Below are 26,526 nucleotides of genomic sequence, written 5' to 3'. Positions count from 1 at the left end.
ATGAGATAGACTTAGACCACTTTTTAGACCCAATCCCCAATGGCAGATACAGTAGCTGAGTGTTGAAATATATGATCTGTATCCCCTTCTTGGTATTTGATCACCCTCCTACACATGGAAGAGAATAGAAGTTTGCATCCAAACCAAAACTAAAGAGGGTTGAATCTGTATCACCACAATTAACTTGCATATAAAAAATAAAAAAATAAAAAAATATCTGCTTTTCCTTGGCGGTTCACTTTTGCAACTGCTTCTAGCACCCCTTTTGCCTCATCTTTTGTGAACATGATTAGTGGCAGTGGGATGAGAAGGGGGCCATTCATGCACTTGGGAGGGTGGGTCTCTTTGAATTTTAAGGATAAACATTGTTGGAATGTGGTGATGGGACAATATGATTAGTGTGGAGCCTATAAGTATTAAACTTATTTCCAGGATTTTGGACCACATCATCTCCATCATATCCACTGTTCTTTTTTTTTTTTGGCCATGTAATGTCCATTGCTTTTGTTTGTATATAACATGAATGTTTTGGTTTTTGTATATAACTTGAATGTTGACAAAATCTTAAGGATTGTTATTGGTCAGACCATTAAAGTTTGGATTTCCATTGTGTTAAGATGTGGCTCAATTGCATTTGCTATGTGCCTCATTCATCATCGAGTGTACTGTGTAATTGAGTGTACCTGCCATGAGAAAAAGAAAGTTACCCAACAATTTTAAACCAGGCAGTTTATTCCTCACTGAATTGGGTGCTAAAATCCCTGAAAAATATGTTTTTGGCCATAAATAGTTCATATTCTAAATAACCCAAAAAAAAAAAAATGTTAAAAACTGAGTTGGGAAAGTTGTTTGCATACATGTGTATGTTTCTGCAAATTCTCTTTATTGCAAAGGTTTATGGCATATTATGAGCTGCCATATCTCAAGGTCTCTCTATGGTGGGGCATTATTCCTAATGCCCATGATGATATCATGGAAAACAAAAGGAAAAAAACGAAACAAGAAAAGAGAAATGCAAATCCAAATGGGATACAACCAAGAAACAAAGAAAACAGAATGCAGACAAAAGATCAAACTCTCCCCCGCTGCAACAGTGGAACACAATTCAAGCAACAAGAAAATATATTAGTCATCAGAATCAATCTGATTGAAGCTTTTATTGCTTTGAATGTGCCTCTTATTATGCCCATAAAAACATGATTAGCAGAAACTACTAATTGCCTCTGAGTTACCGTCTCTCTCTCTCTCTATGTCCTCATTATTGCGAAATCCTAGAGTCATACAAGATTCTTTAATCTAGTGATTTGAAATTTGGATCTTATTAAACTCTCTGTTAAGAAACAGAGAATAATAATGGTAACAAATATAATACTAATTTTCATGACATTGTTTTTCTCTTCAGCTTTCAGCACTCCAACATAGATGAATATTATAATTTCTCAAGATGAATCGGGAATTCAAGATTTCACTTTCATCTCCAACCACTGCTTTAATGTCTGTCTGTCTTTGACATTCATAAAATATGATTTTGATTAAAAAAAAGCATCGGGAATGATAAAAAAAAAAAAAAAATTCATTTATAATTTTGAACAGTAAATGAGAAACCAAGAATTCCACCATGTTAAAATAAACATTTTCTCGAGATTTTATATAATGAAATGCAAGATTTTTTTTTTTTGTCTAAGAAATGTAAGATTGACATATTAAACTTTATATTCTCGACATATCTCTTCATGGATAGTTGAAATTTAAATTAAATCACACATGTAGATTATGTTAATGACGTGAAACGTGGCTAATTAATTCGAAAACACTGATGAATTACCTGCATCGTTAAGACGTGGGTTATGATTATTTTATTCTAACAGAATTTGTAATATATTGCAGTCAAACATAATTACGAATACCAATTCAGTGGGCGGCATGAAGACCAATTGAGTGGTGTCAATTAAGGAGTCTAGTATGGGAAGAATATGTTATTGGAAATTTGGAATAGGTCACTTCAGTTGTATAGTTTAGAGTTAATGAACAAACTAATGTAGTAATGTTCTTTAAATAAAATGTTCAATTTTGTCTTTAATGTTTCCAATGTAGCACTTGTATACATAAACTGTAAAACTAGCAATAGCAATTACTTTTGTCGAGATCAAGTTAATAGAGCACCTTTTGACCCTCTAGCAATAGCAATTACTTTTAACTGTAAAACTAGCAATTGCAATTACTTTTGTCGAGATCAAGTTAACAACACATGAAAAGGAAAAACTTTTGACATTCTACTTATCTTAAATTAATAGAGCAACTTTCTTTTTTCCTAAATTTTAGCTCATGCTACTTATGAATGTGGGCAGGAAGATAGAGAAGATCCCAGAAATGATTATCTAGAGACTAGAGTTGTTCTAGACCATATGACCTATTATCTTGACTATCTTTTTTTTCTTTTCTTTTGGTATTATGATATATCATATCGATCTTGGAAACTAAAAATGGGGGACATTGATGATGATTTAGGGCTACTTTCGTATTGTTGTGAGAAAAAAATAGCTGTGAAGTAAAATAGCTGTGAAGTAAAGTCAGCTGTAAAGTAAAGCAGTTGAGTGTTTGATAAACTATGTTTTCAAAAGTATTGTGAGTGCAAAAAACAATATCAAAGTGTTTGATAAATGTTAATATAAAAATGTTGTGACTGTGTATAATTACTAAAATAGACATGATGCTGAAAGTGCATTTCACTTATTTGTTTGGTAAAAATAATATGTTTTTTTTACTTGTTTTTGAAATTTTTGACTACAAATTTTTATTAGCATTAATTTTTTTTAAAACAACATTATTAAATAACTATGCCTATTATTTTTTTAGGTATATTATAATTTTAGTCCTATAAATAAAATATCATAATTAATTATCACAATATAAAATATAACTAACAATGGACATATTTTTTAATTTAAAATAAACAAATAAAAATCATAGAAATCAATGAAGGTATTATGAGTAAAATAAAATATTCATTGTTGCTGTGAGTCACTGTAGCTTTCAAAAGCACCTAGAAACCTGCTTTCTGTTTTTGTTGTGGGGACTTGAGAATTGTGGAAAAAAGCAGTTTTTTATTTTTTTACCAAACACTAAAACTGTTGTAAGTGATTGAGAATTATCATCCACAGTAGCTTTTGGATCCTCCACTGCAATCCCAAACAAGCTTTAGACCAATGAAAGACAGCAATGATGACTTACCTTGTGAATGGTTTAAACACAAGGACCATGCATGGATATTGCAGCACTTCAGATCTTGATAGATTAGTTTAAGGAGCTGTCAATCATTTATTAGTTACTTTACTACTTCTGGTCTCAGCACTCTCACATTACATTTTAGGGTAAGAAAAAAAAAAAACAAAAAACCAGAAAGATGAAAAGGAAATGAAAGTGCTGCATCTCAATAAAATCAATTGACTTACATTCTATTTAAAGTGAGGCTTTCTAATTATGACTACTAAGGAACAGATTTCCCATTAATCTTTTCAATATACAGAATCTTGGTAGCTCTATGAACACAACTATAAATAGCTGTACAACCATTCGCAGATGGATAATGGATATGTATGCATACACAAGGAGAACAAACACATCAATAGGATGAAGAATGAGCTTTTCAGGACACTTTTATTGCACATTGAAAAGAATAAGCTATCACATGAATCTGAGAGTATATAACATAACATAGAACACTTATACTAAAAACCACTATATGTGATAAAGACAATCACAATCATACCTCAAACTCCTACTTGAGAAGAAGATATAAGGGGACTGTTAAGTCTGTCACCGTTCCCAGAATACTGAATAGGCATCAAAGCTGGGTCCTGATATAAAGTGATCAACTTGTCAAAAAATACAGCCATTGTAGGATCATTCTCATCTTGCCTGTCCTTTTTCAACAAACTCTGAAACAGAGAAGAAACAAAGAAAAGAACAGCAGGTCAACATCAGGGCAAAAGATATAATGTAATTGGGAATCTTACTGTCAAAAGTGTAACAATAATGTGGCTTTTAAACATACCTCAGCAGGGTAAGCAATAAAATTGGGCAGGAAGCGTTTCCGGCAGTACTCATTAAAGAGAAGTGTGAATACAGGAAGAGGAAAGATTAAGGTTGATGCTAGTGAGAGCTTCTTCAAAGTAAAGATTCCAACTGCAATAGCGTGCATAAGTACCAGAGAGAATATCATCGCATTGTGCGCGATTGGCCAAAACTTCCCTGCAGTTTCATACCGAGGCGCATATACATTTATGAACTGCACAATAAGTTTTGCTGAGCATCAATACAAGCTACATTCAAATCAAATCCAAAATCTCTAACTATTTAAGAATACTCTCTAATAATCGAGGGCTGCTTCAATAATTTCATGAAAACAAAAATTGGTGGCTCTCTATTTTGCTTGGATTTGTAACTGAATCACAAAAACAGGACAATTTTATTAGGACCAGGCTTGCTACTCACAAAGATCACATGGCTAAACAGTTAGCAGGCTGAGTATTGCTGTCACAGTTAGCATGGTTTCTTAATAGTAATAGTCAGCTTTGAGCTAGTGAATGAAGACTCCCTGTCTCCCTGCCTCTGACAGAACTTATCCTGTGTGCTTGTGCTGCATTCTATTTGCCTCCAATTATTTAATGGGGATGGGCATGATCAGGGTTCAGCCATGTGGCAGACAATACCCATGCAAAACAGTCAATGCACTTTTTCGTGTGGTTATACTCAAAAGTCAAACCCGCGTAGGAAATATCATACAGCAAACCAACTAACAGAGGATGGGGTACAGTACTCAGTAGTCAACTAAATCAGCCACTCATCAACTTTCTTAAGAATCATCCCTACGTTATCGGCATCTACAATGAATGTGCCATGAATCAATGGTACTCCTCTTAATACAGGGTTTCATCATTTAGAGTGATATTAATTTATGAGCCAGAACCGTTGCCCCAAAGAGAAAGTTTGACAGAATATTTTCATAATAATCACTTAATTTTGGATTTACTATGCAGGTCCAAGTAAAAATGCAGTCCAACGTTTGATTGTCTATATACTTGTCCAATCTAAGGGCTTTGTAATGGTATCTGTTAAGCATTGGAAGGAGAACATCTACAAGCAAGCTTTAAAAATCTTTCCCACAAATTCTGATCTGAGTGAACTAATAAATACCCTCAAACGATAATTTTGCAAGACCATAATATTAACAACTGAAGCCTGCTGACCTGATTACGATAGATGATGTATCCAAGACAGAGGTAGACCAAGAGGAAGGGCAGAATCAGTGGAGCTAGGAAGAAGTATGTGATACCAAGAAGTCCAAAAAAGAGAATTCTTGGGATGTGACTATGGTAAGGAATTGCTGGAACTTCAAGTTCATCATCTTTAGAATCAGTACAAGGTCTTCTTATTAGACTGCAAAGTAGAGGAAAAATGCGAAAGAGTTCTGATGAAGTACTTGTCCATCCTGATGTGACAACATAAGCAATGAAAAAGGACGCCTGCATCACCAAGGCAAATGATGTTAAATAACAATAAAAATAGTGAACCTGATGATATTTATAACAAGGTATAAAGTCTACACTCATCATTTTTATGGCATGCCTAAACAGAAGGGCAACTTAATTCAGATTTCAGATTTGTCTTGCTAAAACACATTTCAATTGTCCCTGATACTAAATATATCTGACCAAATTGATTGTAGCTGTGTCTCTGAAATGCAAAGCAGGTCTATTACATGCAACAGTAGGTAGATAAATGACTAAAATTTTACCAAAAGTTCAGACATACTGAAAACTGTCAATGCCAAACTGAAGAAACCAATCAAACATCCAGAATGACAAGTTGTTTCTTTTATTTTCCTTGGTAATATATGATACTTAGATGTCAAAGTGCATGGATTTTGATTTTTGAACGTAGGTCTTTCTATCGTACCATGTGGATATGGCTCTACAACCAAGTAAGTCAAGAAAACATTTAAAACTTGCTTCTTAGACGGAAAATTGAGTGTCATTTGGAGCTTATCATGATGCCCTCTACTCAAAACCCAAAGAAGCACCATAGAATCCAATTTTTCGGATAAAAATTTATTAGTTATGGGTATAGACAGATAACAAAATGAAGGGCAACTGGGCAATAAAAGATGTACCAAATTACCTTATGAAATCAGTCAGAGTTGAGGGAAGTAATATTATCGTCTGTAGTCATGCATTGACCAAAGACAACATGTTTGGTACATTGAGAATTTTTCACATAAATTTGCAATTCACTTGTATGTGTGGCACCAAATTTGTGATCCTCCAATTTTATTAATAAAATGGAAAACTTGTATACAATTATATCATAGAGGAATATTTTCTCACCTGTGCTGGAACAGCAGCACCTAGCCTTGCGGGAATGTTCTTAGGGTCAAGAAAGACAGAAACCTTATACAAAGCTGATCCGGAAAATACAGTAGCAAAGAAAATGTTCCATATGGTGAACCAAAGTACTTTTGAACATGCACTCTTTTCTATATCACTATGAGAAATATGTCCTTGAATGGAAGAAAAGAATTTCATAACAGGGGGCACCATTTTCAGAAATAACAGAAGAATGAGACTGGGGAGGTAGCCTGTAATGACTTCACTAACAAATGATCTGCAAGAAAACACGCAAAGTTAGAACTTTGTATCATCAAAAGATGAATTCATAATCTGAATTGGGGATTTCAATCTGGTTCTTTTATTCAATAAAAGACAAAATCTGTTTGGAAAATGTAGCAGAAATATTCACAAATTTAATAGATTCCATTTTGCATTTACATCAGGATATTCATCAGGGAAAAGAGGACTTTCTACTTAACCATTCCATCATGTGATACATTTACAAATGTGAAAAGCGTATGTGCCGTCAGTAGCAAGTGGTTGCCTTAAGATCTTAATGCGTGCTTTGTGCTCATGAAAAACTGTAATTTAGAGGAAGATAAAAGGAAATGTAGGAGAGAGAGAGAGAGAGAGAGAGAGAGAGAGAGAGAGAGAGAGAGAGAGAGAGAGAGAAATGTTTAGGATATTTACTCACATGGTTAGAACGCTTGTCAGAAAGGGAAACCAAACTTCCAACTGGTTTAGGTTAGTAAGACCTTGAACAACTACAACAGGAATAAGGAATAAGATCGTAAGAATAATGCATGCAATTATAACCACCAGCTTAGATATCCATCTTCGAATGAATGAGGAGGAAAAGAAGGGCCAGTAAACATCATGAGGTTCAGGAGCTTGCTCTGTCACCCAATTTGTAGGATTAGTTGATTGTTGCAAGTGGAAAGCAATTGCGGCACCATATCGAGACTTGAAGGATACAAAAGCAGCTCGAACTTCCTAAACGTTTGAAAAACAAAATGCAAATTAATGACATTCCCCAAAACCCCAATAAAATACAACAAACAGCTTAAATACAGAGCAAAAGATTTGGTCTCTATGAAAACAGTATAACCACCTTTTGCATTTTCATCAAAAGAAAAAAGAAAAGAGAAAAGAGAAAAGAACAGTAATTTTGGCATGAGTTGATAATATTACATACCCTCCTCTCCCAAAGAGATTTTCCTCATTGAAAATATATTTTCAGGAGAAAATATCAATAGCATCATAATATTTATATGTACTTTTCCACTATTGCCACTTATTTACACTTAATGACCATGATGAAAGTGAAAATGGCAGAAAATGAAAATAATGCTCTGGTTTTTAAATATGAACAAACATTTTAGTAGAGATAAAGTGAGTCTGATTGTCCTCATACAAGCAGGTAACTAACTAGCCATAACTTATCATAATTCACAAGATATCAGCAATCTCTCAAGAGTCAAAGCTCAAAATACACACATAGGCACTTACGCATAATTTCTTAAGGGTAAGTAGGTCAACCACAGGAATAGAAAACAGATTTCTAAAATGTGCATAAATTTTAGTTAGTAAGCTTAATAACAATTTGCTGAAAGAGAGAGAGAGAGAGAGAGAGAGAGAGTCCAGCACTTACTTCTGCTGCTAATGAAACCTCTGATTGCTCCAATCTCAGATTCTCCTCTACGTCCTCAAGTTTCTTTTCATAATGATCCACAAGATTAACCTTGCGTCCAAACAACCCAAAACAACTGGAACGTTTATACCTTTGCTCATTAGGATCTGATTGCAAGTGAATGAGCCTACTATATAGCTTTTTGGCATCATTCTAGAGAAGAAGAAAAACAGATAATTGTTATAAACGAAGTATAACATAGAAAACGTGTTGAAGTATGAACTAAATTAGAACGAGCATTTATTATTCTGCATTGTAATATACGATCCAAACACTATCTTTCTTGGTGACTTAATTGTATGGATCTTTCAAAAAAGAAAAAAAAAAACATATTAAGGAGAGAGAAACAGAAAACTTAACAACACCAAAACTGAGACATCAGGAAATGCTTACAACGAGATTTTGAAGCTTGTTTGTTCGACGCACAACAATATGTGACAGATATGTTGAAGGGTGATACTCCCTAAAGAAGCTTTCAACACTTTCGCTGACACTGCTCCCAACAGGAACAGGAATGCTGCGAACTAAGATGGTGAACTGATGTGGTTGAGGCTCGGATGAAAGAAAATAAGCTGTCCTCTTTTGAGAAATATATTTATATTCCTGCAGAATGAAGTATTGTTAAGTATCTATTTTAACTTTCTGATCTTCTACAGGTCATGAACTGGGAAGGAAGATTATTATCAATGCCATCGCACTCTGAATGACCAGAGCATAGTTTGCTTCCATGGAAAAAGTAGCATTAAATCTAGCAACAAAACATATATCTAATATATATCATCATGGTCTTAAACACATTAATAAAAAATCACATCTAAAAAGTATAAGGCTTTCTAGGCACTAAAGTTCTGTTTTAGAAAAGTTTTAACATATCAAGCTATAACTGCACCAGATTTTACTTACATAATAAAGTAGACAACAGACGAATATGGTGACAAGGTACACAGCAGTAAAGTGAATCCATAACCTGCGAAAAAGGTTAACATTGGTTAAGTTAGAGTTCAATAATTACTACAACATTATATTATTTAGGTACTGTTTTAGTCTAATGACAATGTTAGCAGGTCCACTGCAAATAAGACAAAAAAACGTAGATTATATTAAGATTAATGGCATCAAAGTCACTGAAACATGCTTAAATTAACACTTAAACTGTATTAGCAGTCTAAAATAAGTTGACTGTAATCGGAGTAAAACTCACAAGGCTGAGCCGCTGTTTACATTTGAAATTGTAAAAACGTCGAGAGAGTTATTCGACAGATCGGCGAAGTCAACATACTCAAGCTGATCCCCGGAGCAGTTCACCGGAAGCAAAACGAAGACCCCGATAACTCCGGCAAACAAAAACACTCTGAGACTGAAATTTATAAGCCGCATGAAAACGACGGCGTCCAAGCCCGAGGATGAAAGCAATTCGTCCTCGGAGAGGTTCCAGGCCCTTCGGAGCCAATCGGGCGAAGGAATCAGCCTTTCCAGGTTGAAACGACTCGTCTGCTCCGACTCTCCTTCGGCCAGCAATCGCGGCACGTAGACCTCATTATTGCTCGGCTGCCTCCTCAAGATTGAGTAGAGCGTGAAGAACAAAACGCACAGGCCGGAGTTGATTGCCAGTGACGTCACCAGAGCTGAAACCAGCATTGCTCCGAATGCTGATCGATTTCAATAAACCCTATAATTTCAGTTTGGAGCTTTTCCACTGTAATTGGACCGATCCCACTGTTCACATTCAAATATCTGGGACTTGATTCTGTTTTGCACCTTATACTCACTGAACTAACTGTTAGTTGTTAGCTTCTAGTCAGCTGCTGCTTCCCATTTTTGTAATACCGAAAATGCCCCTACGGAAGAAAGGGAAGCTTCCCGTTCCGTGAGGACGACTGTAAAGTCTGTAATCATTGTTTTTTGTACTTTACCCTGAGATGTTTGGGCGTTACTGCATTTTTCCTTTCTTTTTTTTGGGTGATCACTTCGGCCCTAGTCATTTTTCCTTCGTTTGGCCGTTTGGGTGTAAAGGATAGCGTTTCTATTTTGGGAAATAGGGGGCGATTCGGGGATTTTAGTACGGACTAAAGGAACGGTCGTTGTGGTCAACGACCAACTGCCGGTCAAATTCCCGCCTTCCTCCGAACCTTTGAAGCTTTGGCTCAATGGTCACGTGGTATAGCACATGATCTAATTTCCTTTTTGGGTATGAGCATAATGATCTATTTTCTAATAAGTCCTTTCATTTTAGGTATCAAATTATAATTCTTTTTTAATTTAATTACCAAAATGTTTATGTTATTTCACTTTAGATTTTAAATTTCAGTTTAGGTACAAATTTTAAAAAATATAGTTATACCGAGCTGTGATTCATAACTTTTTTATTGATTTGTTATTTTTTCATTATTTGCAAGATTTAAACTTTAATGTTTTGTTTATGAGTTATAAGACTTCATGCCCCAACTTAAATCAAAAGCATTAAATTATTATAAATTTTGAATTTTTATGAATTTGAAACAGTCATAATTGTGACTGTTTGAGAGTCACAACTGTATAACAAACTAATTTGTGATCTAATCCAAAATGTCTTGTTTTAAGTTAGTACCGAAACTAAAAAAAATTAGTGTCTTGCTGTTTTGCTGAAAAACTATTGATATTTGATATTTAATTCAAATTTTCTAAATAAATAACTGTTTTAAGTTCAAAATATTAAAAGTCTCCAAATTTTATAAACTTTTTATATATTTATATATTATGCTAATTCCAAATAATGTATGTGAAGGATTGACGACTTATTTTTATAATTCTTCCTAAAATCCCTAATATCTCAAGGCCGGCCCTATTTATGTTGTATTATTCAATTTATTCCTGAAGTTGAAGGTTCTACATATTAGTTTGTCGGTTGTTTTGTTCAGGAAAAAAAATAAAACAATAATACTAGTTGTCCCACATTTTTTTTTCCACATTTGTATCTCATCTGATGTGTCATTACTTTACTGAAAGGGTATTTCCTTTTTCTTTTTTAGGTTTTATTTTTTAATTTTTAGTGTCCAATGTATGAATGCCATGTAAGATGGTATGAAATTGTGGTATAAAAATGTGGTAAGTGTAACATTACTGAAAATAAAAACATCATTTTTGTACTAAGCGGGCCAGAGACCCAGAGAAAACGAAAGGACTGCTAGCCAGGGACCAAACTGGCCCAGGTCACATTACAAACATCTTCACATTAGATGGGCCACATAACTAGGGGAGAGTCCATCAATCTTTAAAAAAAAAAAAAAGAGCAATTATTTTGGTGGGGAGGGCTTTTGTTCAGTACAGCAACGGTCCATCAAGTAATTTACAACACCAATCAAAATAAACAGCACACCTTAAAAAAAAAAAAAAAAAAAAAAAAAAAAAAGGGGTTCCCAGCTAAGCTGAGCCTTTACTTAAGAGTTGGGACTTCACAAATCTGCCTGCCTTTCTCTGTGTTTCACCACCGACCCTCCTCCTCCTCCTCGAATCTTGTTCACTCCTTCTTCCAAATTGAACCAACGCCAATTTCGACCAGGTATCCCTCCCTCCCACTCTTTCTTGCCATCTTTAATCTCTATAATTGTAGGTTTAAAGTTTGTCTTCAAACTAGGGCTTGCTCTAATTTAGGGTTTTTATTTTTCTTCTTCCAAATTTGAATATTTTCTGTTTAAGTCTTGCTTTCTGTTTGAATTCTGGATTTTCCTTTCCATTTGAATAAGTATTGGTTTCTGAGATTTTATCATTTGCCTTCGAATTTCTATATTCTGCATCTGTCCCGTGGGTAGTATGTGTTCACTCTATTCTTATCTGATTTCTGCTTAAATGTTGATAGGTTGCTCTCTGTTTATCTCTATGTTTATTCATGGGTGTTTGGATTTTGTTTGATTATGTATGAATATCCGATTTTTTTATTTTATTTGGGCATTCTTTTAGCCATGCCGTTTGAATTATTCTTGTTAGCTATATCCGGATGATGAGTAATTTATTGGTGAGTATGTGGAACAATCAACTCTTTCTAATCTTGCATGTGGCCGCCAGTTTGATAGACATGTATGCAAAATTTGGAAGCATTAAAAGACTTGCTTTGTTATAGCACCATGATTTTCCATGGATTATGCCAAGAAGTCAATCTTGGTTTGAGGAGATGAAAAGGGAAGGAATAAAACTCTTTTCTGGGCGTTCTGAGTGCTTGTAATTGTGCCGGTCTAGTCAAATGAGGGCAGGAGGTAGTTTAAACTAGATTGAACTCTAAAATTGATGATTTTGTCTACTACTTTGGTGGTTGATAAACTGGCAGATTGCTATTAGGATAGTGTACATTAGGCCACATTCTGCTGGTGATAATGACAAAGATATAACTTAAATTCCTTGTTTATTTATGCTTGTGATTGAGCTAGAATTTTCCAATATATTTATACTGTTTGCTGTTTGCTCAATTTTTTCATTAAAACTGGTGTGACATAGTGACAAAGAAAATGAACAGATAAAGAAGAAACAAATTAGTTATAAGCTAACTGTGTAGATCTCACATGTATGAACAGAATTTCATAGGTTCTCCAAAGTGAGGTCAACTAGATGAATTCTTGGTGCAGAGATTTGGGGCTGAAGCTGGTTAAATGATTTTTTGAAGTAACAAATTAGTTGCTTCTTTGGTGATGGCTAATAATGTTGGTGATGGCCCAGCCCGGGGGGGGGTGTGAAATTTTTTGTCATTTGCTACATATGAGAATTTGTACGTTATTGTATATATTAGAGAATTGAGAATCACTTTCAGGTTTTAATAACATCTTCCTTTTCAGTGTTATGTCAAAAGAAAAACCACAGTGCACATCAGAGTCTTTAAGAGGCTTGCAACTGCTTGGAGATCCTTGATTTTAATAGTTTGTGCTGTTCTCTTTCTGCAGGACTTGGATAAGTTCAGAGCATTGACAATGTCGTCATCATATCTCCCAGCAACTGCTGATTCGATTGCTCAGGCTGAAGAAGCCAAGGCTGAAGCTCCATCTGAAGCCATCTCTATTCTTTATCGCGTTCTTGAAGACCCATCATCTTCTTCTGAAGGTATACGGATAAAGGAAGAGGCTATCACAATGCTTTCAAAACTTCTTAAAGAAGAAAATCGGGCAGAGGATCTTCGTAACCTTCTGAACCAGTTGAGGCCTTTCTTTAACTTGATTCCAAAGGCGAAAACTGCAAAAATTGTTCGAGGTATTATTGATGCTGTATCTGAAATACCAGACACATCTGATCTTCAGATTTCCCTTTGCAAAGAAATGGTGCAGTGGACCCGTGCTGAGAAGCGAACTTTCCTTCGGCAGCGAGTGGAGGCCAGGCTTGCATCTCTTTTGATGGAAACCAAGGAGTACTCAGAAGCACTAACTCTCCTATCTGGCTTGATCAAGGAAGTGAGAAGGCTAGATGACAAGCTTCTCCTTGTGGACATAGATTTGTTAGAGAGTAGGCTTCATTTTTCTTTGAGAAATCTCCCTAAAGCCAAGGCTTCGCTCACTGCTGCAAGAACGGCAGCCAATTCTATATATGTGCCTCCAGGCCAACAGGGAAACATAGATTTGCAGAGTGGGATCCTTCATGCAGAAGAAAAGGACTACAAAACTGCTTACAGTTATTTTTTTGAAGCTTTTGAGGCATTCAATGCTCTTGAAGATTCTCGGGCTGTATCTAGCCTCAAGTACATGCTGCTATGCAAAATTATGGTGAGCCAGGCTGATGATGTGGCGGGTATTATATCATCCAAAGCAGGCCTAAAGTATGTAGGGCCTGAACTGGATGCCATGAAAGCCGTGGCTGATGCTCACTTGAAGCGGTCTTTAAAGCTTTTTGAGACTGCTCTTCAGGATTTTAAGCCCCAGCTAGAAGAAGACCCTATTGTCCACAGGCATCTCTCTTCACTGTATGACACTCTGTTAGAACAGAATCTCTGCAGGTTGATTGAGCCTTTCTCAAGGGTGGAGATTGCCCATATCGCGGAATTGATTGAACTGCCTGTTGATCATGTCGAAACAAAATTGTCTCAGATGATTCTGGATAAGAAGTTTGCAGGGACTTTAGATCAGGGTGCTGGATGCCTCATCATTTTTGACGATCCCAAGACAGATGCAATATACCCTGCAACTTTGGAAACCATATCTAATATTGGCAAGGTTGTGGATAGCCTCTACGTGAGGTCTGCGAAGATAATGGCGTGAGGGAGGCAGAATTCTACCTGCCATTTAATTTAGTTTGGTTCTATTTTATCTCAATTCTGTGATCGCGACTGGTGTGCATAGCAGGCCAGCAGTAATCCTTTCTTTTTATGGTTTTAGCCTAAGTTGTATGGTTTGGTAGGTTCTACCATTTGAAGAACTTTTCATTTTACACATTGGAACTTGTATTAAGCGTACTCTGTTTGGATTTTCGCGATACTTTGTTTAGGAAATTTGACCATGGTTTATTGATTATACTCTCCTTAATCCCATCCCCCCCCCCCCCCCCCCCCCCCCTTTTTTCTTTTGGTTAATTTTCCTTTAATTCTTCAGCTGATCCCTTTCCTTTGTAGCACTATAATCTTTGCCTTGTTTTAGACTTGGATTGTGAGTCGGTGACATTGGACTCTTGATTCTTGAGGTAGCGGGCAGCTCGATTGTAAATCTACTGTCAGCTTGAGTTTAGGTGGCGCTCCTTAAACAACTTACATATGAAAAAACATGGGCATTAGGGTTTGCATCGTTTTTAATGCCGATGTCATGATGTTGTTCTAAGTTTAGGGTTAATTGTTTTTAGTTTAGGTTTTATATTAAAAAAAATTAAATGAAAATATGAAACGAAGTAGTTAGAACATGGGATTTGAAATCAAGTTTTAAGGGGAGTTTAATTTAACCTAAAATAGAAAATCTTATCAAGCAAGAAAACGAAAAAAGGAAGAGAGAGAGAGAGATCGAAAGGCAGCGTTGTATCATAAATTCCATAGGGGTATACGCGGAATTTTGTTAGACGGCAAAAAATAGATGGTAACTTTTAACTGTCAATGAAGAGAAAAGTAGACGACTATACGATTCGTATTGAGCGAGAAATTACGGAGGCTCTCGAATCTGGTTTTTGTCAACAGTGAGCTACAAAAGACCCAAATCGACGATCGAGGAACGACAACCGATTCACCCTCGGACTCCGATCGTTGCCCTCCCTCCTCTCAAGTGGGCTACAGAGAGAGAGAGAGAGAGAGAGATGAGTGAGGTCTTCGAAGGCTACGAGCGTCAGTACTGTGAGCTCTCCGCAAATCTCTCGCGAAAATGCAACTCTGCCGCCCTTCTTCCCGACCAAGGTAAAATTAATTCAATTCCTCCTCCTTCTTTTTCGCCCTTATTTTTTTGTTTCATTTTCTGCTACCATGTCTGATTAATTTTTTTGTCATATTCTTCTAATTTAGCTCCTCAGTTTCTTCATTTATGGCATCTAATTAATTAGTAACAGTGATTTACATGGATGATTATGGCTGAAGGGATTCTTTGTGGGGGAATTTCATGTATCTGTATTAGTTTTGATCTTTTTATGAAATGGGTTCTTGTGGGTCACTGTAACTTGCAGAGCAGAAGCAGCAGAGGTTTTCTGAGATTAAAGCTGGATTGGATGATGCTGATGCTTTGGTAATACTAATATATTTGACTTGCGGTCTCTTATGCTTTCCTTGTTTATTAATGAGGGATATGATTCATTTTTTTGTTCAGATTCGGAAAATGGACCTTGAAGCCAGAAGCTTGCAGCCGAGCGTAAAGGCGGTGCTTCTTGCTAAGTTAAGGGAATATAAATCTGATCTCAATAAGTTGAAGAGGGAAATTAAAAGAATTACATCACCTAATGCTAATGATGTCGCTCGTGAAGAGCTGTTGGAGTCTGGAATGGCTGATGTGCATGCGGTATGTGTGTCTGGATCATTGAAAATCTCCTTTTTGTTATTTTTGGTCTGTCATCGTAAATTTCCTTAATTGAGAAAATTTGTGCCAAAACATGGAATTTGATTGAAGGGTTTTTATGCATTTAGTTTTGACATGCTCTAATGCAAATCTGAATGCCTAATCATCTGGCGTGCTCTTCATTCCATAATTTTAATTACATATTTGTTTATTTCAAGCACAAATTCTCTCAGCAGTAAAGAATGGACATGGGTATTTCTATGACATTTTGTCATTTTTTACAGGGTTCAACATGTTAGGGTATATGGTTTCATATTTTAGGGTATAGAATTATTGTTCAAGGTTATATTTTAGGTTTTAACTCTCGGGTAGCCCAAAACTTGGGAGTTGAAACCTAAATTCTAACCAAGGAACGGAAACTCATAATCATGAGAGTTAATACCAAGGAATATGTCTCGATTGATGATTTACTCTAAATAATTAAATCATGTCAAGTTTAAGATCAAATGGTGAAAAAAAGGCCATAAAAGACCTGCAGAGAGAATTTTTGTTATATGAAGATGGCAACTGCTAGGACATTTTCATTTGTCATCGATGGACTATTTACAGGCTAGACGTAACGTTTATTCTTTGCTTTCTTATTCTTTGGTAGAATAGTATAAGTTTTCTTGGTGATTTATGGACTACGAAACAGGTTTCTTCTGATCAAAGAGAGAGAATGACGATGTCAGTTGAGAGATTGGATCAGTCAAGCGAAAGAATCATGCAGAGTAGAAGAACCATACTGGAGACCGAAGAACTCGGTGTCTCCATTCTCCAAGATTTACATCAACAGCGGGAAACTCTCCTACATTCCCATCAGAAAGTATGTTTACTATTTGATCATGTTTGTTCTGTGTGTGCCAAAGGTTCATTGTCACTTAAGACTTGACTTCGTTTGGTTCCGCTTATGTTGGATTTAATGAGTCTCTCTTAGATGCCATTCACATATTTGGATGCCAGAATCATTCATGAACTTTCTTGTGGATTACGAACAAGGTGGGCTGCATTGGTGAATTTCTTATGAATCTGTGTTTTTCCTTTTGCAGCTTCATGGGGTAGATGAAGCCATTGACAAGAGTAAAAGACTTTTAACTGCTATGTCAAGGAGGATGACCAAACATAAATGGATCGTTGGCTCAGTTATTGTAGCTCTCATTGTTGCAATCCTCTTTATTCTATACTTTAAGTTTTCACATTAATGGATACTGGATACCTGACATACCATCTGTGGTACAGGTTATATATCTCTATTGTATCTATGCTTGTTGCCCAGAGAGTTGTGGATCATATTCTTGTCACATTCCCATCTATAAGACTATATAATTGTCTTGTTTCTGTATATTTTGTGCAGACATCTCTTTTCAAAATGAAGAAAAACCATTATTGTATTGTGCCAATTTGCAGTCTTTGAGATTCAATTTATTTAGAGCCGTGAGGCTTTCGACCCATTTTGTGAAGTGAGTTTGCGATGATGATAATCGTGATTAGGTGCTTCTAAATGCACCAAAATTAATTAGTACAACTAGCATTTTTTATTTTTTGCTTCATAATTTCCAAGATTTGGCCCAAGTATATTGATCAATAATCAATTGTTTGTTGTTTTGTTCTTCAGTTTGTTACTGATGCGGACAATTAATCAAATTAAAAAAAAAAAAAACAAATAAAATTGAGGTCGGAGTTAGACAGACTCAAATAAAATTGAAAATATCCGCAGATTCAGATTCACAAGACAAGCAAAGCCAAGTTTTCTTCTCTCACCTTCTAAGTTCCAACTACCACCCACGAACACACAAGACCCAAACGCAGAGAAATTCCCTCAATTCCACGCTTTCACCATTGAAGACTAGAGATTGGAGCTTTGACCTTATAATCATCAACACCACCAAATTCACAGACGAAACGTAACGAAGAAGCGAACCATGGATTCCCTCTCTTCAGTCTCGCCGTCCATAGTCCTCCCTCCCAGTCCCAGCGCCAACCCTCTCCGTCCGCGGCGGCGGCGCCTCCCTCTCTCTTCCCTCGGCTTGCACAATCGCAACCTCTGCCTGTCCTCCTCCGTCTTCGGACTGCCCTGCTCTCCCGAGGCTTCTAGAAGGAGGCTCCTCAGAGAAGCTTCTTGCAGAGCGGGGGGCGGCGAAGCTGCCCAGGAGGACGACGACGATGGCGATGACGGAAGCGAACAGGTGGAGAGAGCGCTTCACCTGGACGGTAGCATTCCCTCCACTTCCGACGAGTTCGTGAAGCGGGTTTCGTCCCGTGCTTACGATATGCGACGCCATCTCCAGCAGACCTTCGACACCAGCAGCTACGATGGTACGGACAATAAGCTTTGATTGAGTTTGAGAGTGGTGATTTGATTGATTGATTGTGCATGGTATTTAAAGTGTTGACTTGTTGTTCAGTATTGGAGGCCAATCCTTGGAGAGAAACATCGAAGCCTGTATATGTATTAACCCAGAGGGAAAACCAGTTGTGCACAATGAAAACTCGAAGAAATCGCAGGTTCTCCTTGTGTGCTCATTGCTATTCAATATTCATTACTCTGTTATTTGTGAAATGAATTAATGTTGGTTTGGTACTTTGGTGGTTTATATTTATAACAGTGAAGTTGAAAGGGAGCTTGGGCAACTGTTTTCCAAAGGAGGAAAGTGGAATCAAGCGAAACAACAACACCCAAGAAATGGCACAAAGTTCCAGATGCTTGTGGAGGATATTAGGGATGGAGTGCTTGTAAGCAAGCTTTTAATTTGTTGGGTTTTTTTGACTTGCTGGGAATTCATCTATGGTTGCATTGCATATGATGAAAAACTTCAATGGGGTACGTTGTTGCAGGTTTTTGAGGATGAGAATGAAGCTGTGAGGTACTGTGACTTGTTGCAAGGAGGTGGTCAAGGTTGTGAAGGTGTTGCAGAAATAGAGGCCTCATCCGTAAGAAACAGACTGACCCTTTAAATTTAGCATAACAGTAGTTGATCCATCATCCATGGATGCTTTGTTGGAAGAGTAATAATTGTTTGTTTGTGTTAAAAACTTAGGTATTCGATCTGTGCCAGAAAATGAGAGCTCTTGCAGTTCTGTTCCGTCGGGGGAGAAGGCCTCCTCTGCCTCAAAGCCTTGAGCTCAACCTCAGGGCTCGGAAGCGCTCCCTTGAAGACCAACAAGACTAAATTCTATTTGTATAGGACTCATACCATACTTGTATCCAACTCAATATTTTCCCTATTCATGTGTAATTTAATTTCTGGGGTTATTCACTTCTCGTTTCCTCATTTTCATCATTATCGTCTCACACTTTCTTTACGTTCATCAAACACAAATTTTGTATTCCCCGGTTATGTATAACTTTTTTTTTCTTTTTTTTTTTGCTTTTTATCATGTTATCCACATGAATTTTGACTCGTTTTTTACTTCACCATTTAATAAATTTTTTGACTCGATGTGTCACATGAATTTTAAAATATTTTCAATATGAGACCTCTCGTTCAATTCCGTCACATTTTCTGTTAAAAATAAGGTTATTTTGGTCTTTTTATGTTAATTTACTGTTCATTATTTTCAACCTCAAGCTTCATGTTTTTTAATTTTTATCTCAATTTCACCTCTACTTTTGACTCATCAAATGTCAATCAAAATCAACAATCTTATATTGATTTTGAAGCTATGAATCTCTTTTTTACAACCATATAAAAAAAATTAAAAAATAAGTTATGAAACTCGAGATAATGGGTCATAAACTAGGCTATCCGAAACTGCCAAATTATCTAAAATAATTGCAGATTTTCCAAATTTCACCCAACTTCAATTTCCTTCAAATTCATCACCACAAATTTCACCCAACTCCAAATTCCTTCAATTTCCTTCAAAATCTCCATCAAAAACATAAACCTCAAAACTAATAAATCAAAATCAAGAAAAGTAAAATGAAATAACTCAGTTTTTATTAAATTAGCTAATAATTTTGTCTAATTAGTTGCAATTATTTTTATATTTATGTTTTTAAAAAAAAATTGGACGTGTAGAAGATAGTAGCTTCTACACTTATCTATTTTCTTTTGTTGTTTTAGAGTATAGTTTTGATTGGTTATTCTAAGAGGTGGCTGGGTGGTGGTTAAAGTGAGGTGTGTGTTTGTGGTGGTGTGGTGTTGGTGGTATAAAGCTGGGGTTTTAAACACAACTTAAAACATCAAACCTAGCTGAACCAAAGAGAACTCGAGAGAAAGAAATAAAAAGGAAGAAGAAAGGACCATAGAGAGAGGAAAAGAAGAAGAGAAAGGGACAAAGAGATGAATACATAGAAAAAGAAAAGAGAAAGGAAAAGAGGAAGAAGAGGTAAACTCCAATTCCATACACTCTGTTTTTCTTTGAAATTTGGTGATGAAATCTGTTTTGGTGAGGTTTATATAATTGTTAGAGATGTTAATAGGATCACAAACAACCTAGAGTTTGAAGGAGAATTGAAGTCATTTTCGGGTTGGGGTGTAGAGAGTAAATTTTCAGTTTTGGATTTTTTATTTTCATTCCTTTTGATCGAGTTTTCTATGATTTTAATTGAAGTATAAATTATAATTTATCATTCCTTAGCCTTAGGAACCAAATTGGATGGTGAGAATTGAAGAAAATTGAAGTTGGATGAATTTTGGGAAATCTGCAAATTTTGGACAGTTTCGGTTACCTACCTTTAAGAACAATTATCTTGCATTTTACCGGTCCATTTTGAGTGATCTTTGTATAGTTATAAAGAGGAGTTGTATAGCTTTAAAATGAGTATAAGTTTGTTGAAATTTGGTTGAAATTTGATGAATCAAAAGTAGGAGTGAAGTTAAGATAAAAATTGAAAAACATGAGGTTTAAGGTTGAAGATGATAAACAATAAATTGACATAAAAAGACTAAAATAGCCTTATTTTTAACAGAAAATGTGACAGAATTGAACGGAGGTCTCACATTGAAATTTTTTTAAAATTCAGATGAGACATTGAGTCAAAAAAATTATTAGATGATAAAGTGAAAAATGAGTTCAAGTTCAAGTGGGTAATAATGTAATATAATAAAAAACTTTTTTTTTTTCTCATAAGCTGCTAGATTCAAAATGAAATGGATTATTCCATATGTGATTTTCTTTCATAAGCTGCTAGATTTAAATTTATTAAGTAGCATTATTTTATTCTTTCATATCCTCCTCATTTATTTATAACAGTTGAAAAATTATAATGTCGTATATGGTATATCACACAATCGATCTAAGTTAAGATAAGATAATAACACTACTGATTTCATATATGGCTCTGCTATGAGGAAATATAAAGTAATTAGTAAATAGCCAAAGAAAAGAGTTCTTATTAAAAAATCTTAGTTTTTTTATAATTAATAAAAAGTAGCCAAAAAGTAATTGCATGAATCACATGTAGGCACGGGGCAAAAATAAAGCAAGTGAAAAAGGTAAGGAATGAGATTCCGTTGAAAAAGTAAGAGACACTGAGCCTTTGTATATTTACGCACACACCCCTATTCTTATTTTTTTTTCCGGCTTGCTCTACGCCTCTAGGCCCTCTACTCTTCTCTTCCCAGTTCCCACAAACTTGTTCCTCTTTCAAAAGTAAAAAATAAGAGGTTGCTATTTGCACACTTTTTTTTTTTTTTTTTGCACACACTTTTCTTCTATACACTTTCTATCTTCTTCTAAAATTTAAAATTTCTCTTTAATACACCCCTCCAATTACCCTAATATCCCTATTTTATACATTTCACAAAATTTCTCACAACACACCCCTTCATCCACCACACCCCATCAGCTCATACAAAAAAAAAAAAAAAACCACAGCCCCTCCCCCTCCCCCTACCTCACCCGACCACCTCCCTCCCTCTCTCCTTCCCTCACCGACCACTTCCCTTTCTCTCTCCTCTCCGCAGCACCGACCTCTCTCTCTCCTCCCCGTAGCACCACCCTCCCTCTCTCTCCTCCCCTCCGAACACCATTAAAAAAAATTTTTAGTTTGACAGATTCGGCGGACCAGTGCCGAACTAGGCTGTTTCGTTCGACACTCATCTGCCGAACAATCCTGTTATATTCGACGGATAACTGCCGAACGAAACAGCCTGGTTCGGCACTGGTCTGCCGAACCTGCCGAATTGCATTTTTTTTGTTAATAGTGGTTGGTTTTGGGCTTCGAGGTGGAAGACGAGGTGCTGCGGGCAGAGGTGTAGCAGCGTGTGGGCGGCAGCCAAGGTTGACGGTGAAGAAGAAAAAAAAAAAGGATGGGAATGAGGTGTGTACCGGGGGGGAGATGGGAATGGGGTGTGTGGGTGAGGGGAGGGCCAAAGTAGGTTTTTTTTTTTTTTTTTTTTTTTTCTTTCTTTCTTTAGAAGAGGTGTGTAAAAAGAAAAAAAGAGAGTTTGCAAATACAGCTCTAAAAAATAACCGACCCAACCAACCGGCCAACCGCCTCCTCTAAAAGCCAAGAAAGAATATTTAAAACCGAAACAAATAATAATAAAAAAACAAAAACAAAAGAGCATTTCACTTATTCGCTACAGTTGGATCCAACTTCCAAGCTCGTTCCAATTTCGATCCGGTGTTGACTGATGAGCTCCGACGCCTCCGACTCGACGTCGGCGACTCAGGGAGGAAGCTCCTGCGCTTCGACGGCGGGCGACAGCAACAACAAGCAGAAGGAGAAGGCGCGAGTGAGCCGCACCTCTCAAATCCTCTGGCACGCTCACCACAACGACGTCGACGCCGTCCGCAAGCTCCTCGAGGAGGATCGCTCCCTCGTCCACGCCAGAGACTACGACAACCGCACTCCGCTCCACGTCGCCTCCCTCCACGGCTGGATCGACGTCGCCAAATGCCTCATCGACCATGGCGCCGATGTCAACGCTCAGGATCGCTGGAAGAACACCGTATTCTATCTTTTCATTCTTTTCTTCCATTTCATGCTTCTCTATAATTTATTATTGTTATCAGCTTTTGATTTTTATTGCAGCCTCTAGCTGATGCAGAAGGAGCTAAGAAGCATACCATGATTGAGCTATTGAAATCTTATGGTGGCTTGTCTTATGTAAGTCCAAGCTTCCAAGCTCTTTAATTACTTCTTGTCGATAACTTGATCAGCATTTTTGGTAGCTTTTCTCTGGATTCTGTTTATTTATGGAGTGGAGTTTTTGGATTCCTAGGCTCTAATTCTTGTTTCACTGTTGTTCATGGTGAAGGGCCAAAATGGGAGCCATTTTGAACCGAAGCCTGTGCCACCCCCTCTGCCCAACAAGTGTGATTGGGAAATCGACCCTTCCGAGCTCGACTTCTCCAGCTCACTTACCATCGGGAAGGTCTGAATTTCTTGTCGTTGGGATTTCAAATTCACTTTGTAATGTAGTGCTATCGAGATTCTATTACTTTGTTTTTCACATGTGTATAACGTTTAGTGGTTTTTAAGACGTGCCATTGTTTTAATTAATTCATATTAGCTCTGAATTTTAAACTTATTGCTCTTGTCTTGGCTTTTGTATGACAAAATTAACTAAAATTCCCCTTTTGGTGGACCATCTTGCTCTTTTGCGCCAATGATTTCTTGGATTTGTCCTTTGTTTTACGAGTTGAAGTAGGTGTGATCTGCTCATGATTTGGTTCTTAACATAGTAGCTCCTTCTGTATTTCCATATGTCTGTATTCTGCAAAATATGCCCTCACCTTGATGGGTGTTGCTTTGTAGGGCTCTTTTGGTGAGATTTTAAAAGCGCATTGGCGTGGAACACCAGTAGCTGTCAAACGCATTCTTCCATCTCTTTCTGGTGATAGATTGGTGATGTAAGTTCCGCTTCATTTATATGTAATTTTTTTTATTGGTTGCAGCTTAGTTGCTATGGAAGTCTTTCTTTTGAATGAATACTACTTTTTTCTGTTACTTTTTAATTTATAACTTTATTGAATCAAAAAATAGTTTCCACATATCAATTTTTTTGGTATGCTCAATGAAATGACCATGCTCAATAAAATGATTACTCACAATCAGCATTTCTTCTTTATCCCACTTTTCCATTATATTGAAAAATTGTAAATTTCTGACGTGATCTTTGCTTTCCTGAGACAGTCAGGACTTCCGGCATGAAGTTATTTTGCTAGTGAAGCTTCGCCACCCTAATATAGTCCAATTTCTTGGAGCTGTCACTGAGAAGAAACCCCTTATGTTAATTACGGAGTATTTAAGAGGGGTATGCTTTTGCATATTCGATGCATTTTTGGCAATTTTTTATTCTCTCTGTTGCAGTTCTTGATAGTGATCTTTAAAATGTGTCTTGCAAAGTCATTGTTGCTTAATTAATGTATTGTGTGCTGTTGTAGGGTGATCTTCATCAATACCTCAAGGAAAAGGGTGCACTTAGCCCTTCAACAGCTATCAACTTTGCCTTAGACATTGCCAGGTACTCCAATTAACTTTTTGCATTATAGTTAAAGGCACTTTTTTTGAGATGTTATGAAATAGTTTTTTCATGCAGAGATAGATGCTGATATTGTCATCCCATGTTATGAAATAGTTTTTATGATTGGCGTTCTCATTGTGCTGGAAGTTTAATTCTTCAGTAGTAATCATTAGATCACTTGCTGCTTGGGATGTGCAGAGTTTGAGTCCATACTAGCATGTGTATCAGACTATTTTTACTTTTTCCAATTTTTATCCTATAACTTGTCTTATTCGTGCTTCTTGAAAATGAAAAATGTTGTATGTAGCTATCGAATTTATGGGATTTCAATAAATTTTTGAAATAAATTCAAAATTGTTGAATGTGACCATAAAGACTCTGAATATGTGATTCTTGGGTGGTAGTGTGTATTTATGAGATACTTAAATCAAGCATTACTTTTAAGTAGATCCAGGACATGCTTTCATTATACTTCGTCCTTCATTCTTTTTATTTTGGGCAAAAAAAAAAAAAAAAAAAAAAAAAGAATGAAGGACGAAAGCTCCTATATCTTGCTTGAAGATAAGTAAATCATAATCATCCCTAGTTAAGGTAATCAGGTCCCCATGTTTTATGCAGGAAGTTCTTAGAAATTTGGAAAAACAAGCATGAAACTTTTTACTAAATTAACATGTGGGAATTAGTAAATTTAAAAATTTTGCTAATCTGAGTTTCTAAATCTTTTGTGGCCAGGGGCATGGCTTATCTTCACAATGAGCCGAATGTCATTATTCACCGAGACTTAAAACCAAGGTGAGTTGATTATATATGCTAGAATTTGGTGGGCGTACAAAGTCTTTTTTAACTTATAACTGCATCCATACAATGACTTAGAGGATTTATCTTCACAGGATGAAAGAAACTCTGCATTTGTGCAATTTTATGATTTCTTTTGTATTTCTCTAGTCTTTTTTCCATCACTGAGAACCTGTTGCTTGCTTGCAATATATCTTAGGAATGTTCTCTTAGTCAATTCCAGTGCAGACCATTTGAAAGTTGGAGATTTTGGACTAAGCAAGCTCATCAAGGTTCAGAATTCTCATGATGTGTACAAGATGACTGGCGAGACTGGAAGTTGTGAGTGCCATTTGAAAAGTTTCTGTTGAATAAAATTAATCATTGCAATTAAAATTTTATTTTCCTTGTGTTTTGCATTGGAACAAACGAAAGACCGCTATATGGCTCCTGAAGTTTTTAAGCACCGGAGATATGATAAGAAGGTTGATGTGTTCTCTTTTGCAATGATACTGTATGAGGTAATGTTGGTTTCTGCAAGAAATGAAAATCAGATTCATCGTAAAAAAAATTGATTATTCTAGTTCTGATCTATGACACTCTCAACTGACACAGATGCTTGAAGGGGATCCACCACTTTCAAGTTACGAACCTTATGAAGCAGCCAAATATGTGGCAGAAGGGCACAGGCCTATGTTTCATGGAAAAGGACACACCCCTGAACTGAAAGAGTAAGTCAATCTGAAATTTTTCAGTCAACCGAATGTTGCTTCTTTCCTGCTATTCAACATGCATTGCCCATCTATGAATAGAATCGAAAACTATGTCTTTATGTTCAACATACAATTGTCATTCTGGACCTCTTGCAACAGTACCTAACATTGTTCAGAAAAAGTGGCATTGGGTTTCCAAGTAAATTGAAGACCCTTGTGCTTTAATATGAGTACAGAAACTTGAATAGATGGGTCGTTTATCTCATTCCATTGAATGTTTTACAGGTTAATAGAGCAGTGTTGGGCTGCTGACATGAACATAAGACCTTCATTCTTGCAAATTCTCAAAATGCTTGAGAAGGTAAAGGATAACCTGCCAGCAGAACATCACTGGAACATATTTAATACATAATTTTGAAAGTTATGGTGTTGTCAGGTATATAGATGATACTCTGCCAGTCACTTGTAGTCCCAACTGTGATGTGGGATTGTGAATAGGCTAAACTGGAAAGCTTGCGAGAGTAATCAGTGTGACTAATGTTCTACTATTCAGATTCGGATTCGTATTATGGAGGAAGCGATGTTGATTAT

At 36.4% G+C, this 26,526-nt stretch overlaps 5 protein-coding genes across 5 annotated transcripts; 4 read left to right on the top strand and 1 right to left on the bottom strand.

Moving 5' to 3' along the window:
• Nucleotides 1-3,626: 3,626 nt before the first annotated feature.
• Nucleotides 3,627-9,840, bottom strand: LOC147295179 (Early-responsive to dehydration stress protein (ERD4)). The gene is made up of 9 exons (XM_086233820.1): nucleotides 9,281-9,840; nucleotides 8,983-9,046; nucleotides 8,473-8,682; nucleotides 8,041-8,232; nucleotides 7,084-7,382; nucleotides 6,387-6,663; nucleotides 5,250-5,525; nucleotides 4,055-4,288; nucleotides 3,627-3,938 (listed from the first exon to the last, which is right to left on the bottom strand). Exons 1-9 carry the CDS (start codon nucleotides 9,715-9,717, stop codon nucleotides 3,771-3,773), a joined length of 2,157 nt encoding a protein of 718 aa, XP_086089946.1. The 5' UTR covers nucleotides 9,718-9,840; the 3' UTR covers nucleotides 3,627-3,770.
• A 1,633-nt stretch (nucleotides 9,841-11,473) lies between these two features.
• On the top strand, nucleotides 11,474-14,540 carry ATS9 (non-ATPase subunit 9). Its single transcript, XM_086232184.1, has 2 exons — nucleotides 11,474-11,617; nucleotides 12,987-14,540. The coding sequence occupies exon 2, from the start codon at nucleotides 13,014-13,016 to the stop codon at nucleotides 14,286-14,288; it is 1,275 nt and encodes a 424-aa protein (XP_086088310.1). The 5' UTR covers nucleotides 11,474-11,617; nucleotides 12,987-13,013; the 3' UTR covers nucleotides 14,289-14,540.
• A 585-nt stretch (nucleotides 14,541-15,125) lies between these two features.
• VTI1B (Vesicle transport v-SNARE family protein) lies at nucleotides 15,126-17,428 on the top strand. The gene is made up of 5 exons (XM_086231670.1): nucleotides 15,126-15,400; nucleotides 15,664-15,722; nucleotides 15,804-15,992; nucleotides 16,684-16,854; nucleotides 17,078-17,428. The coding sequence occupies exons 1-5, from the start codon at nucleotides 15,304-15,306 to the stop codon at nucleotides 17,228-17,230; spliced, it is 669 nt and encodes a 222-aa protein (XP_086087796.1). The 5' UTR covers nucleotides 15,126-15,303; the 3' UTR covers nucleotides 17,231-17,428.
• A 324-nt stretch (nucleotides 17,429-17,752) lies between these two features.
• Nucleotides 17,753-19,309, top strand: LOC147295176 (plant/protein). The gene is made up of 5 exons (XM_086233203.1): nucleotides 17,753-18,344; nucleotides 18,434-18,533; nucleotides 18,635-18,761; nucleotides 18,864-18,959; nucleotides 19,067-19,309. The coding sequence occupies exons 1-5, from the start codon at nucleotides 17,951-17,953 to the stop codon at nucleotides 19,196-19,198; spliced, it is 849 nt and encodes a 282-aa protein (XP_086089329.1). The 5' UTR covers nucleotides 17,753-17,950; the 3' UTR covers nucleotides 19,199-19,309.
• A 3,171-nt stretch (nucleotides 19,310-22,480) lies between these two features.
• VIK (VH1-interacting kinase) lies at nucleotides 22,481-26,525 on the top strand. Its single transcript, XM_086232219.1, has 11 exons — nucleotides 22,481-22,930; nucleotides 23,014-23,088; nucleotides 23,240-23,356; nucleotides 23,740-23,834; nucleotides 24,118-24,238; nucleotides 24,369-24,448; nucleotides 25,181-25,240; nucleotides 25,443-25,564; nucleotides 25,658-25,743; nucleotides 25,838-25,953; nucleotides 26,221-26,525. The coding sequence occupies exons 1-11, from the start codon at nucleotides 22,613-22,615 to the stop codon at nucleotides 26,345-26,347; spliced, it is 1,317 nt and encodes a 438-aa protein (XP_086088345.1). The 5' UTR covers nucleotides 22,481-22,612; the 3' UTR covers nucleotides 26,348-26,525.
• The last annotated feature ends 1 nt before the right edge of the window (nucleotide 26,526 follows it).

Source organism: Dryas octopetala, chromosome 2 (assembly GCF_963921425.1).
Source record: "Dryas octopetala chromosome 2, drDryOcto1.1, whole genome shotgun sequence".
NCBI classification, from domain to species: Eukaryota; Viridiplantae; Streptophyta; class Magnoliopsida; order Rosales; family Rosaceae; genus Dryas; species Dryas octopetala.
Note: the sequence above shows the minus strand (reverse complement) of the source record. Positions and strands in the feature narration are given on the sequence as shown.